The sequence below is a fragment of the Eschrichtius robustus genome, chromosome 6 (genome assembly GCF_028021215.1).
Source record: "Eschrichtius robustus isolate mEscRob2 chromosome 6, mEscRob2.pri, whole genome shotgun sequence".
In the NCBI taxonomy this organism is placed as follows: domain Eukaryota; kingdom Metazoa; phylum Chordata; class Mammalia; order Artiodactyla; family Eschrichtiidae; genus Eschrichtius; species Eschrichtius robustus.
Window position 1 is genome coordinate 128,159,113 of NC_090829.1, and position 14,466 is coordinate 128,173,578.

Below are 14,466 nucleotides of genomic sequence, written 5' to 3' on the forward strand. Positions count from 1 at the left end.
TCAACTATAATCTCTTCAAGTATTTTCTCAGTCCCTTTCTTTTTCTCTTCTTCTGGGACACCTATAATTTGAATGTTGGTGCATTTAATGTTGTCCCAGAGGTCTCTGAGACTGTCCTCAACTCTTTTCATTCTTTTTTCTTTATTCTGCTCTGCAGTAGTTATTTCCACTATTTTATCTCCAGGTCACTTATCCGTTTTCTGTCTCAGTTTTTCTGCGATTGATTCCTTCTAGAGAATTTTTAAGTACATTTATTGTGTTGTTCATGATTGTTCGTTTGGTCTTTAGTTCTTCTAGGTCCTTGTTAAATGTTTCTTGTATTTTCTCCATTCTATTTCCAAGATTTTGGATCATATTTACTATCATTACTCTGAATTCTCTTTCAGGTAGGCTGCCTATTTCCTCTTCATGTTTTGGTCTTGTGGATTTTTACCTTGCTCCTTCATCTGCTGTGTATTTCTCAGTCTTCTCATTTTGCTTAACTTACTGTGTTCGGGGTCTCCTTTTTGCAGACTGCAGGTTCGTAGTTCCCGTTGTTTTTGGTGTCTGCCCCCAGTGTGTAAGGTTGATTCATTGGGTTGTGTTGTCTTTCTGGTGGAGGGGACTGGTGCCTGTGTTCTGGTGGATGAGGCTGGATAGTGTCTTTCTGGCAGGCAGAATGGTGTCCGGTGGTATGTTTTAGGGTGTATGTGACCTTATTATGATTTTAGGCAGCCTCTCTGCTAATGGGTGGGGTTGTGTTCTGTCTTGCTAGTTGTTTGCCATAGCGTGTTGAGCACTGTAGCTTGCTGGTCATTGAGTGGAGCTGGGTCTTTGCACTGAGATGGAGATATCTGAGAGAGGTTTCACTGTTTGATATTATGTGCAGCCAGGAGGTCTCTGGTGGACCAATGTCCTGAACTCGCCTCTCCCACCTCAGAGGCTGAGGCCTGACACCCAGCCAGAGCACCAAGACCCTGTCAGTCACATGGCTCAGAAGAAAAGGGAGAAAAAAGAATACGAAAGAGAGAAAAAAGTAAAATAAAGTAAATAAAGTTCTTAAAATAAAAAATAAAAAAAATTATTAATATTAAAAAAACAGGTAAGAAAGAAGAGAGCAACCAAAGTAAGAAACAAATCTGCCAGTGATAACAATGGCTAAAAATTATACTTAAAAAAAAAAAAAAAAAAGAAAACGGACAGACAGAATCCTAGGACAAATGGTAAAAGCAAAGGTATACAGACAAAATCATACAAAAAAGCATACACATACATGCTCGCAAAAAGAGAAAAAGGAAAAAAAATATATATATATAAAATAAAAAGGAAGAGGGCAACCAAATCAATAGACAAATCTACCAGTGATAATGAACTCTAAATACTAAACTAAGATAAACATAAAACCAGAAACAAATCAGATGCAGAAAGTAAACCCCAAGTCTACAGTTGCTCCCAAAGTCCACTGCCTCAGTTTTGGGATGATTCGTTGTCTATTCAGGTATTCTGCAGATGCAGGGTACATCAATTTGATTGTGGAGATTTAATCCGCTGCTCCTGAGGCTGCTGGGAGAAATTTCCCTTTGACTTCTTTGTTCACACAGCTCCTGGGGTTCAGCTTTGGATTTGGCCCTGCCTCTGCGTGTAGGTCATCTGAGGGCGTCTGTTCTCCGCCCAGACAGGATGGGGTTACAGGAGCAGATTAGTGGGTCTGGCTCACTCAGGCCAGGGGGAGGGAGGGGTACGGAATGCGGGGCAAGCCTGCAGTGGCAGAGGCTGGCGTGACGTTGCACCAGCCTGAGGCACGCCGTGTATTCTCCTGGAGAAGTTGTCCCTGGATCATGGGACCCTGGCAGTGGTGGGCTGCACAGGCTCCCAGGAGGGGAGCTGTGGAGAGTGACCTGTGCTTGCACACAGGCTTCTTGGTGGCTGCAGTAGCAGCCTTAGCGTCTCATGCCCGTTTCTGGTGTCCGCACTGATAGCTGCGGCTTGCACCCGTCTGTGGAGCTCGTTTAGGCGGTGCTCTGAATCCCCTCTCCTCGCGCACCCCGAAACAATGCTCTTTTGCCTCTTAGGCAGTTCCAGACTTTTTCCTGGGCTCCCTCCCGGCTAGCTGTGGCACACTTTCCCCCTTCAGGGTGTGTTCACGCAGCCAACCCCAGTCCTCTCCCTGGGATCTGACCTCCGAAGCCCGAGCCTCAGCTCCCAGCTCCCACCTGCCCAGGCGCCTGGGCAGACAAGCGTCTCTGGCTGGTGAGTGCTGGTTGGCACCGATCCTCTGTGCGGGAATCTCTCCGCTTTGCCCTCCGCACCCCTGTTGCTGCGCTCTCCTCCGTGGCTCTGAAGCTTCCCCACCACCCACCCCCCGTCTCCACCAGTGAAGGGGCTTCCTAGTGTGTGGAAACTTTTCCTCCTTCACAGCTCCCTCCCCGAGGTGCAGGTCCTGTCCCTATTCTTTTGTCTCTGTTTTTTCTTTTTTCTTTTGACCTACCCAGGTACGTGGGGAGTTTCTTGCCTTTTGGGAGGTCTGAGGTCTTCTGCCAGCATTCAGTAGGTGTTCTCTAGGAGTTGTTCCACATGTAGATGTATTTCTGATGTATTTGTGGGGAGGAAGGTGATCTCCACATCTTACTCCTCTGCCATCTTGAAGGTCCCTCCCAGTTAAAGAACTTTAGCAAATGTTTAAGTTTGCCTCTGAGTTCATTTATATAGGAAAAGTTGACAAAACACAAAAACAAAAAACAAAACCCCACGATAACAGAAACAAAACCAAACCTTTCTTAACAAAAATTCAGATTTAGCTAATGAGTGATGAAATGATCCCTAAATCTCCCCTGCAAATTTCTAAATTACAGACCAAAACAAAATGCCATGTCCCTCACCCAGATCTCAATTCTCTGTAGTACTGCCAGCGACCTATTATAATATCAGTGGAATTTTGATCCCAACTCTTGAGATTAAAATAAAATAGTTAAAATTAACTCAGTGATGGCTGATCAATTATACTAAAATTAAATGGTAGGCCATAACCAGAACAGAACCTCATGGTTAGATTTTTTTCCATAAAACCGAAATCTGATAGGAGTGGGCAGAGATTATTTAAATGAGAAACAGAAAGACAGATTTATAGAAAAAACAAAACTATATGCTAGATGTTCTGGCACCTACAAAAGACCAAACATAAAGGCCACCTTACCTCCCATCTGCATAGTCTGTATCTGCTCCACCCCACCAGACGTCCGAGTCATCCTCCTCTGCGTCTGCTGAGTCAATACTGTCACTTTCGTCAGCCAGTGGGCAACAAACAAACTCCACCCCTCTGAACTTGTCAATTCCACAGGGCAGCAGCATGCCATACTCATGCAAGTTGGTACTCTTCTCACTACAGGTCTACAAAAGGTAAGGAGAAAACAGTGAGAGTACTGGAATAGATGTGCTTCATTGTAAGAAAATCCCAATTATGACAACACACAGGCCCAGTAGATCAAGAACCAATTTCACAATGGAAAGAATCATTTGCTTTTTGAGGGGATTTACAACAGAGTTTCTTTAGCACAGGCTTTTTTGGTACCCTTAATTTTTAACTTTGTTACTTATTTAATAAGGATATGTTGTTATACTATAGAAATTAATTAAAAAATAGGAATAGAAACTAATTGGGAGCTAAGATGTAGAAGAGGCTGCACTGTGGATAGTTATCAGAGAATCAGTGCTTTCTGGCTTCACTAGCATATCAGGAAGTAGTGATAGCTTCACATATATCCCCCCAACTCACTTCTACCTCCCTTATGTATGGAAGCCTCTCTCACTCAGACCTATCATATTCTAGAAATTCTAACTCTCTTGGCTCACTTCCAAAATAACAATCCTGGGAAGAGAAGAAATTATCCTCTGCTATGAATCAGAACTTAAAGTCAGTAGAGATTTCTCCTTCAATATCCTTTTGCTTTCCTGGGATTTGCTAAATTCCCACACATTTAGATTAACATAAAGCTTTGAAAGCATCCAGCGGTGACAGAGGATAATTCAACACACATAGGTAAACAATGAAATTTTACAGAGTGTATTTTGACCTCATAGGAATTAGAGTCATTTTGTTTCTTAGCAACGAAAAAAAAATTTTTTTTAACTCAAGAAGAAACGAAAAATGAGGTTATCAGATGGGTACTGGGCTTTAAATTACCTAGTTTGTTTTCTTAATATCTGCTCTTAAACATTTTTATATAAAGACAATGTCATTTGCCAGTAAATTAAAACATATTATTTTAAAAAAGGTAAAATTAATGCTGAATCTTAAGTGGTGTTTTCTGCCTAATAGCATTAAGGCTATGACGCAATGTTTAAATGAAGATAGATCAGGGTTTCTCAACCTCAGTATCATTGACATTTTGGACCAGATCATTCTTCAGGGCAAGGGGAGAGGAAAAGCTGTCCTGTTCACTGAAGAATGTTTAGCAGAAGCTCTGGCCTCTGGCCACCAATGCCAGTAGTACCACCCCTTAAGGCAATAATGTCTCCAGACATTGGCTCATGTTTCTGGGAAGGGACGTGGAGTAAAACTGACCCCATTCGAGAACCACTGAGCTAGATAAAGTAGGCTAATTCTAGGAGACTGATCGCATTACAAAAAAACTATACAAAATTTACTAGAAAAACCTCATAATATATCAAAGGGACAAAGCAGTTTTGAAGGTAGTAATATCAAAAAGTGACATTTGGGGAATTCCCTGGCGGTCCAGTGGTTAGGACTCTGCACTTCCACTGCTGAGGGCCCGGGTTTGATTCCTGGTGGGGGAATTAAAATCCCACCAGCCATGTGGCACGGCACCCCCCCAAAAAAAAGTGACATTTTATGCTAATTTTTTTATGTCTCTTATCAGCTTTGTCAAAAGCAGGGGTTAGCAAAGCTTAGAACTGGTGCCATAGACTCATCTCCTATGGATCAGTGAAGGTGGTAGCATGGCATGGTGAACACAAAATTGGGTGGCACAACTTAGAAACTGAGCTTTCTAACTGTAGCTTTCAGGTTGGTACAGGACAAGCTATTGTTCTACCACTGTATTCCCCAACAGATAATAGAGAAAAAGGTTAAATTATAAAAACTTGGTATATGACAAAAGAAAACAAGAGATAAATTAAAAAAAATTTTAAAGGTATATTTTAAGGTTTATAGGGAGTATAAAATTGTAGTTTCTAAATTATAAAACATGGCATAGACATAATAAATCTAACTAAATATAAAGTACTCCTGGATGGTTTTTTAAATAATAATAACTTATTTATCAACACAGCTGTTGCCTCAAGATATCCTCTTAAAATATTCATGAAGTCTTTTATTTTTAACAATAATAATTAAAAAAACATATTTATCAACACCACTGTTGCCTCCAAATACCCTCTAAAATGTCACTGTGCATAGTTCCTAGGAAGTCTTCACTTTAAAAGTAGAAAGAATGAATGGGTTGGTACCTCTTTGGCAACGGTGTGCCAGTGAAGGTGGGTTTCACAAACATCCATCCTCTCCTGGTGTAAGAATTTGCACTTGTCGGGAACGAGGAGGGCATCGCTTACAAACTCACCCACTGCAAGAAAGGAAAACAGCTTCATGTCATCCCATCTGCATCCCAAGGGTCTTATCCCAGTGACAGTAACAAGGAAAGATGGGCTGAAAGAACTTCAGAGAGGTTATACAGCTTTTAGAATGATGAAGTAATCAATCCAGGAAAGGCTAGTACCTTTAGAATGTTGAGTCCCGCTTCCTTAACCAGCCAAGTTCCTTGCCACATTACCTTGACGGTTAAAATACTTCCTACGTGTCTTAAGTGAAATTTTAACTTAACTAGTATGAATCTCTGACTGCAAATTAATCATACAAAAAATTGCCATTCAATTGCAACAAGGATTAAAAAATGACAGATTGACACTGCCTAGGCAATCATTGAGAAGAATCAAAATAAATAATTGTCCACTCCTCTTTCTTGGACATTTTAATCTCTTTGTAAACTAATAGAAAATTTAGCATTTTTCTACTTCCTAAACAAACAAAATCTACATATACACATATGTGTATTATTATTATTTTTAATATATGCTTAGTGTTTTTATTTTAAGTTTTTGATTATCAAGAAATTTAATTAAAGTAATGGTTACTTTTCAAGTGTATGGAATCACAGAGGAAAACAGAGAAATTCAACTAGATCTATACAATGTTACTTCTTAAAAAAATATCTGAAGCAAATACACATATGTGTATTATATGTTTATATACAATACTCATATATACACATACACAGAGAGTTTAATTCAATTAAATTATGAAAACTCCTTAGACTTTTGCTATATATATATTTTTTAAATTGTGTATCATGCAAACTCTTTTTAGCATTGCTGGTACTTCAGATATAAAGATATTATTGATACATAAAGTCCTATAAGAATTCACATTCTCCTAAGGGTGAAAGTTGGATAATTACAACACAATGTATAAGCTGTGGGCTTAATTTTTATTTGCTTTGTTCACTAGAGTATCCCCAGCTTTCAGCATAGATTCTGCACACAGTAGGCAATAAATGTCTTGATGAATGAAGAAGTTAAATGCTGTAATAGAGATAAAGTGATGGGCCAACATAGTGAACATATCTGCTTGGGTGCCCTGGGAAAGACCTCAAAATAGAAATAACATTAGAGGTGAGTCTAAATGGATGAGCAGGAGTGTGACGTGTAGGAAACGAATGGGAAGTTGCACGATGTAAGGACAGTATCTATCCTGTTTAACATCCTGTTCCCAATCCATGGTCCAGTGCTGGCAAACATGACCATATTGGATGGATGGATGGTTGGAAGGATGGCAAAAGGAAACCTTCTGTGCAAAGAAAGAATAAAGGACAAAGCATATCTGTAGAAGAGGCAGAAGTTCACTGTGGCTGGAACACATGGTAAGTGGGAAAAAATGTCCAGAAATAAATAAGACTGGAGAAATATGGTGGACTCCAGTTTTAGAGTTTAAGGTTTTAGATGCCATTTTGGATGCAACATATAGGCCAAAGGATATTTTAAACAAGAATGATGTGCTCAAGTTTGATTTTCAGGTGAACTCTTTAATCAAGTGAAGGATGGACTAGCGTTGTGAGACCATGAAAGCAGGGAGACCACTGAGTAAGGTACTGCAATCCTTCAAGCAAGACATGCAAGAAGAGATTTAAAGCAACAACTACAAATGAGCAAGGAATACAAGTTGTCCACATATCAGCAAAGATAAGAACAATTTTTTTACTTTCATAGTCCATTACATGAAATTTTCTGAAACGCTACATAAAGAGATAAATGTCCTAAGAAGGGGAAGAAAAAAACTTTTCATTCACTTTACATAAAAGGGGCTTGTGGGATCTTAGTTCTGACCAGGGATTGAACCCGGGCCCTTGGCAGTGAAAGTGCAGAGTCCTAACCACTGGACCACTGGGGAATTCCCTAAAAGGGTTCTTTAAAACTCTCTTTCTATAAAGGCGCTTAAATTTTAGTCTGTTTCTAGCTCAAACATGCATGTCTCATGATATTTAAGTATTTATTTTAATAAATAATATTTAGATCAAAATCTAAGCAAATCACAGGGGATAAACAGCGTCATCTTGTCATTCCTCAAATCTTTGAAACAATCGATGGTGCCCACAGCATCGTATTGTGAGTCACAGAGAATGCAAGAAGTAATGAGACACGGTGCTCCCAAGGGCTGTGTGCAGTTGGTACTTGGTGGGGAAGGAACCCTTGAGTCCATGGAGTGGCTAGCTCTCCATGTGCGTCACTGCATCTCAGCTCCACAACAGCTGTGTGATGGACCTCTTATAATATAAATCTCATTTCCCAGAAACATGTCTAAGGCCGCCTACCTTCAGGAGATTATAACCTAGCCCCAGAGATAAACATTAAGATATAAATTATATGGAAAGAAATGACATAATGCAAGTGATGTCACATTTTTCTTTTGCTTTTACGTAGAATACTGTAAAACAAAGGAACAAATAAAACAAACAAACAAAAAAAACCAAACTAAAACCCAGATGAGTTGGGAGAATGGAAAAAAAAATCCTCATCCAAAACCAATATACCTTTCTCCAAGTGGACTCTTCATGGGTTCTCAGGGCAGGCAATCAACCATAGCAAGAATACTTTATATCTGAGGCATCCCAATTTTCAAGGCCACAGGAGGCCAGAAGTGACCAGTGGCCTGAAGATGCTTGCCTGATTTATTAGCTCTGGTCTGTCAAGCCATATTGGCATATTTACAAATGTCCGAAATACTAAGCAATGTTTTTCTATTTTACAAGTAGTTATCTGGAAAGAGTCAATGTCTGGCCCAAAGCTATTAAATCAGTTTATGAGACAATCAGGAGAAGATATCGGATACTCCCAACTTTGTCCTGAAATAGTTCTCGCGGCATAAACTGGGTAAAAGCTGCCAGACAACAAAGTGTCTTGTTTTACTCGACCTTAGGCCAATCTGCTGAGGAGTAGATTTTAATGCAAAGTCAAAGTCACTGAAAGATACTTATCTTGGTAAAATCTAATGTTCATCAAAAGGACACGTACAGCATTAATTTATAAAAGGATATTTGATTTTTTTTTTAATTTGGAAAATGACACTTCATTTTGTAGTGTAAAGATGCTCTTAGGTTTCTAATATTGCACATAAGCCAAGAAATGTATGTCCCTCAAATGAGATTGTTTTTTTAAAGGACTAATACTGGTTATTTAATAGGCCCTCGGGACTAATGGCAAAATAGAAAACTCATTGTACTCTAACATCAAAATAAAATTCAGCAAAGACTGGATTTTACAACCTTGCTTACATTACTTTCGCAACTGATGAAACACACTAGAATGTTACACATCAGAAATTTTAAAGTAATTAAACGACAAAAATCTGTTAAAATTTTTTTAATAAGGAATTAAAGAGAAGTAGTAAAAATATAACAAATCCTTTTTCAGAAACGGGTTTAGTTTAACATGGTTTATGTTTCCTCTCTTTTTAATTCTAAAAGCATTATTCTTAAAAACCTACGATATGTGGGAGGGAGGGAGACGCAAGAGGGGAGAGATATGGGAACATATGTATATGTATAACTGATTCACTTTGTTATAAAGCAGAAGCTAACACACCATTGTAAAGCAATTGTACTCCAATAAAGATGTTAAAAAAAAAAAAACCTATGATATGACAGGGGATTATGTGGGAACTCTCTGTACTTTCCACTCAATTTTGCTGTGAACCTAAAATTGCTCTAAAAAATAGTTTTTTACTTAAAAAAAATCTGATAGTATATATACCTGGAGTTTCCATATAGAACAATGCATACTTTAATTTTTAAAACAAACCTTCTGTTTATTTGGTTTGATCCTCAGGTTAAAAAAATTTTTTAACAGAATTCAAGTGAAAGAGACCAAAATAAATTAAGTATCATAATGAGATAATTAAGTATCATAATGTTTCGGCTAATGCTGAACTTTAGAAATTTGGCACCATTTAATCCTAGTGGTTCAATTCAGTGTACACTGTGCATATTTACTGATAATCACACAACCTGGTTTCTTGTTTTAAAAATTCACAATTTATATTACACACACTGCAATTGAAAGGGAATTTTCACAGCTAAGGAACAAGATCTGTGCTTGGCTTCTTAGCTAAAAAGTCTTGGCAAGGTAAACAATAATGCCAAATTCAGCTGGGACTCTGCAGGCATCAATCCACTGGCTCTTTGGTGGTCTTTGAGAGGATTGGCTTACTCAAATTACCTCATTTTGCAGATGGGAGGAAAATAATCCAGGTCAAGTGGCCTGCCCACAGAGCCAGCTGGCGGTGGAACTGGCCTGAAAATCTGAATCTCTGGATTCTCCATCCAAGTGTGGTAACTCAACTTGCTGCCATTTAAAGTCTGTTCGAAATGGGTTATTTGGCTAATTCCCTTTGGCTTTTATAAAAGTAGATTCACTTTTGGACTACAAAATACTTCAATGTTGTGATCCACCATGTGGTCAGTTTGACAATAAAACTGGGTTTAAATTAGCTAGCAAGTCATGTGAAACAGCTGAAAATGCATTCCACTGCACATAATAGAACACAGGATAAACACAGAAGAGAATGCATGACCAACAGTGGCTTAAAAACACAATGGGATTATTTCTCTCCCATAAGAAGTCTGGTATTGAGGCTGAAGCTACTGCAGATGTTCAAGGATGCCCTCAGGGACTAGGTTATTCCTATCTTTCTGCACTGCTGTCCTTAGCATGTTGGCATTTGTCATGATGTCTTATGGTCACAAAATAGCCACAGAATCTTAAGACTTCATATCCAAGTTGCAGACAGGAACAGGAAGAAAAGGCCAAGGGATGAAGGTTTTTTGTTTGTTTTTTTTCCCTATTACAACTTTGCTGTCTTACATGGGAGGAACATCCTATATACCATAGCTATGTTATCTGGCACACTAAGCTGCAAGGGAATCTGCAAAAAGTATTTTTGGCTGAGCACATTGTCACCATGAATAAAAAAAAATCTGGAATTCTGTTCGAAAAGAAGAATTGGAAATGAATATTAAACAGGCAAGTACTATGAAATTTGAAGACAGGAATGTATTTTTCAATTTCTTTATGTTCCTTTTCAAAAGACGGATGATTCCAGGAAGAAGATAGAATAGAGTGAGAAAGTATTACAACTAAAACCAAAGAGACTGTGAATCCATGGCACAGGGAGAAAAGGGGGGAAAGGATATCAGAGGAAAGAACAGAATTTCTCAAAACTGAGGCTGCTAAGTTTCTGAGAGTCAGAGTGGGATTGAACAGATTGATTAAAAAAGATTCCAGAACCACACATATGTTCTTCAAGACACAGAGAGCTCAGATGAATAAACTGTGTTTCTATGAATTCACAAAGACTAAAATGGTGTTGGCTAGAAACATCTGAAGTCTTTGTATTTTGGCCCAAGGTGTAACCTCTCTTCCTTGTGTCTCAAGAGTTAAGGGAAAGGGGGCGGGAGAACATTCTAGCAATGGAATTCCTGAAAAATGGCAAAGCCTTAGTTTCCTTCCTTGTGCTATTCTCTTCTATGAGAGATGAGATGTGGCCCAGACCTGGCTCTCAAAGGTAAGATGTCAATAGTTCCAGTAATTCTGGACCCTGTGCCCAGCACTGGCCTGAATGCTTCCTGGACATCATCTCACATCACACTCAGAACCACACACCGAAGCAGCTACAATGATCTCACTTTATAAGAGAAGAAGGTGAGACTAAGATGTTACATAATCAGCCCAGCTCACACATGTAGTAAATGGTGGAGTTGGGAGTATGAGTTAATATTCATAAAGCACTCCACTCAGTGCCCACAGCAAAGGTGCTCAATAAATTATTTTATTAGTATTATTACTAATACCTTTTCCCCAGTATGTCATCAACCACTAAGGCTTCTCACATTAATACTAATTATAGTTACTTAGAACAGTAATAGCTACTGAAGGCAATGGGGTTTTATTTTCATTACGCCATCTCCACCAAGTTATAGTTCTATAGATAAATGGTATTACATTTGAGTATTGCTTATGATGTGAGAGTTAAAAACAGCGGTCACTAGGGTGGGGTGGAATCCCTAGGACTGGAGAAGTAGGGAATCCGAGCGATCAGTGCTTTCACATTTCGCACCGGACTCGCGCGCCCTGGCTGTGAGGGCGTTTCCTGAACCCCCTCCGGTGCTCCCCGTCCTTCCTGCACTAACTCTTCACGGCATACCTTCTATTTTTCCTTAGTGCTGGGAATACAGCAGTCTACTAAAGAGATGAAACTAAATGTGATTCTGGTGGGGAAAGATAAAGCAAAAAAGTAAAAGAGAATGTCAGACGGTAATGAACATTCCGGAGAGAAGGCAGATGAAGGGATAGAGGCTTTGGTGGAGGAGTGGGTAAAATTTTAAATGGTGTTCAGGGAAAGCCTCACTAAAAATACGACACGTGAGTGAAGACCTGAGGAAGTGAGGTAATAAACCAACCAGATCTCAGAGGGAGGGACAAGTGCAAAGGCCCTGAGGCAGGAGCCTGCCTGGTGGGTTTACAGAATAGCAAGGGGACCAGTGTCGTCACAGATGAATGACAGAGAGGAGGTCACTGAGTGGAAGCAGACTGCACGGGGCCTTAAACATGGCCCACACTCTGGCCAGTACTCTGAGGAGCCCTGGAAGACTCTGGCGTGGTTTTCTAAGTGACTTATTCTTGCCCAAGGGGGCCGGATTGGAAGGAGGAAGACCAGGTAGTGAGCTGTGGCAATGATCCAGGTGGGAGATGACAATGGCTTGGACCAGGATGATGGCAGTAGAGATGGTGGGCAGTGGGTAGAGTCTGGATACAGTGTGAAGATAGACTCTAAAGGATTAACTGAGGGGCATAAGAGAAAAAGTGTCAAGGATCTAACTGGTTCCATTCCAGGAGCTAGAAGATGCTTTATACTGAAGACGGCAGAAAACGATTGGGCAAGACTCTCCTAATCTTTCCCCCGGCATGTGCAGATGAGTAGAACATTCCAGATTCATGTGTTTAGTAACCTACACTACTGCATCCATGCACATCAAAGTGAGAACTGTAAACAAGCATTCACTCAGGCGATTTTTAATTTTACCATGTCAGACTCTTCCTCTGCTAACATTTTTATTGAATTTGCTCATTACATATTGATATTTTGTAACTTTCACATGTTAACAAATAGGCTGGGACATTTTTCTGGAAGGTATTTGTGTTCAAGAGATGGAAAGAATAGTTACAGAAGCACCCAAAATACTTTTCAACAAACTTTTCATGGGATAGAACTGTTACGGTTTTTGCTTCAGAGAATGGGTAGTTACTGGGTTCTCAAAGAGGACGTGGGACAAGGGCGAATTACCCATTTGAAAAGATACATGCACCCCAAAGTTCATAGCAGCACTATTTACGATAGCCAAGACACGGAAGCAACCTAAATGTCCGTCAACAAATGAATGGATAAAGAAGATGTGGTATGTGTGTGTATGTATGTATGTGTATATATATATATATATATATATATATATATATATATATATATATATATATATATAAAATGGAATATTACTCAACCATAAAAAAGAAGGAAATAATGCCATTTGCAGCAACATGGATGGACCTAGAGATTATCAGACTAAGTGAAATAAGCCAGACAGAAAAAGACGAACACCATATGATATCGCTTATATGTGGAATCTAAAAAAAATATACAAATGAACTTATTTGCAAAACAGAAATACGCCCACAGACATAGAAAACAAACTTATGGTTACCAAAGGGGAAAGCAGGAGGAGGGATAAATTAGGAGGTTGGGATTAACATATACACACTACTATATATGAAATAGATAACCAATGAATACATATATATGTGCATATATATACACACACGTATGTATAACTGAATCATTGTGCTGTACACCTGAAACTAACACAACATTGTAAATCAACTATACTTCAATTAAAAAAACAACAACAAAGACCGTGACTGTTGCTATCACCAACATTTCACAGTAACGATCACCAGATAGCAGTGAGAACTGACAGATGGCAGTCTTCAGATCAGAACTGTTCGCCAGATGGCAGAAATTACATGAATCAAGATAAGAAAAAGGCAAAAGAAGTGAAAACTGAAAGTTTCCCCTAAATCCTCTCTCTAATTTTTTCAAGTGAATGGAGCCCCGTCTCACGTACATACACAAATGGCAGCTTGTACTACATAGAAATAGTGTTTGACCCAGGCTCTGAATAACACTGGTCTTAAGACGATGAAAACAGTGCAAAGGACATATGTTAAGAAGACAAGAATAAAATAAACATTTGTTAGCAATTTTGCAGCTTTTTAAAAGCCTCACAAAGGTATGAGTTAACAATTCTGATACTGCTCAGCAAGTGCACAATTGAACAATTGTGTAAATAGAAGGTGGATGGTGGGACCAGGTTTCCCACTGTTGGAGTAGTGAGAATTTACAGATGAGCAAGGGGAGGAGGAAGAAGGATCCGTGTAATAATAGATTAGAGTTGGAGACATCAGGATGAACTGATATTTAGCTTAATATAGATACAGATGGTTAGCTATAGAAATATTCATACAAGGAGGACTGTACACAAATATAACGCCTCACTCTGTCAGTTGAGAGGACTTAAAAGCAAAGATGTTCCAGTAGCAATGAGCACACCTGACGCCCAGATCTCAGTTTTTAATATTATTCTCCAATAAAAGGAACCAGAGCTCCTTAGAGGAATAATGGATTCTAGGATTGGGGCATAAAATATACAAGATGAGTTGGAGCATCTTGTGGAGGAAAAAATAAAAGAGGGTATTTCAAATAAGCACAGGAGCTAAATGAATGAGCTCCCAAAGGCCAAAACTGGAACAATTTGAGCAATTATATATATATATATATATATATATATATATATATATAATTAATAAAGTAGT

The 14,466-nt window shown here is 39.0% G+C and overlaps 1 protein-coding gene across 6 annotated transcripts in view; it reads right to left on the reverse strand.

Annotated features, from left to right (window-relative positions):
• APP (amyloid beta precursor protein) overlaps window positions 1–14,466 on the reverse strand; it is a 274,034-nt gene that overhangs the window by 156,535 nt on the left and 103,033 nt on the right. For all 6 annotated transcript variants that reach the window (XM_068546942.1, XM_068546941.1, XM_068546940.1 and 3 more), the window contains exons 4-5: window positions 5,446–5,558; window positions 3,173–3,366 (exon numbers count right to left, since the gene is read on the reverse strand). In XM_068546942.1, coding sequence (XP_068403043.1) covers window positions 3,173–3,366; window positions 5,446–5,558 — 307 coding nt within the window. The remainder of the gene's footprint in view (window positions 1–3,172; window positions 3,367–5,445; window positions 5,559–14,466) is intronic.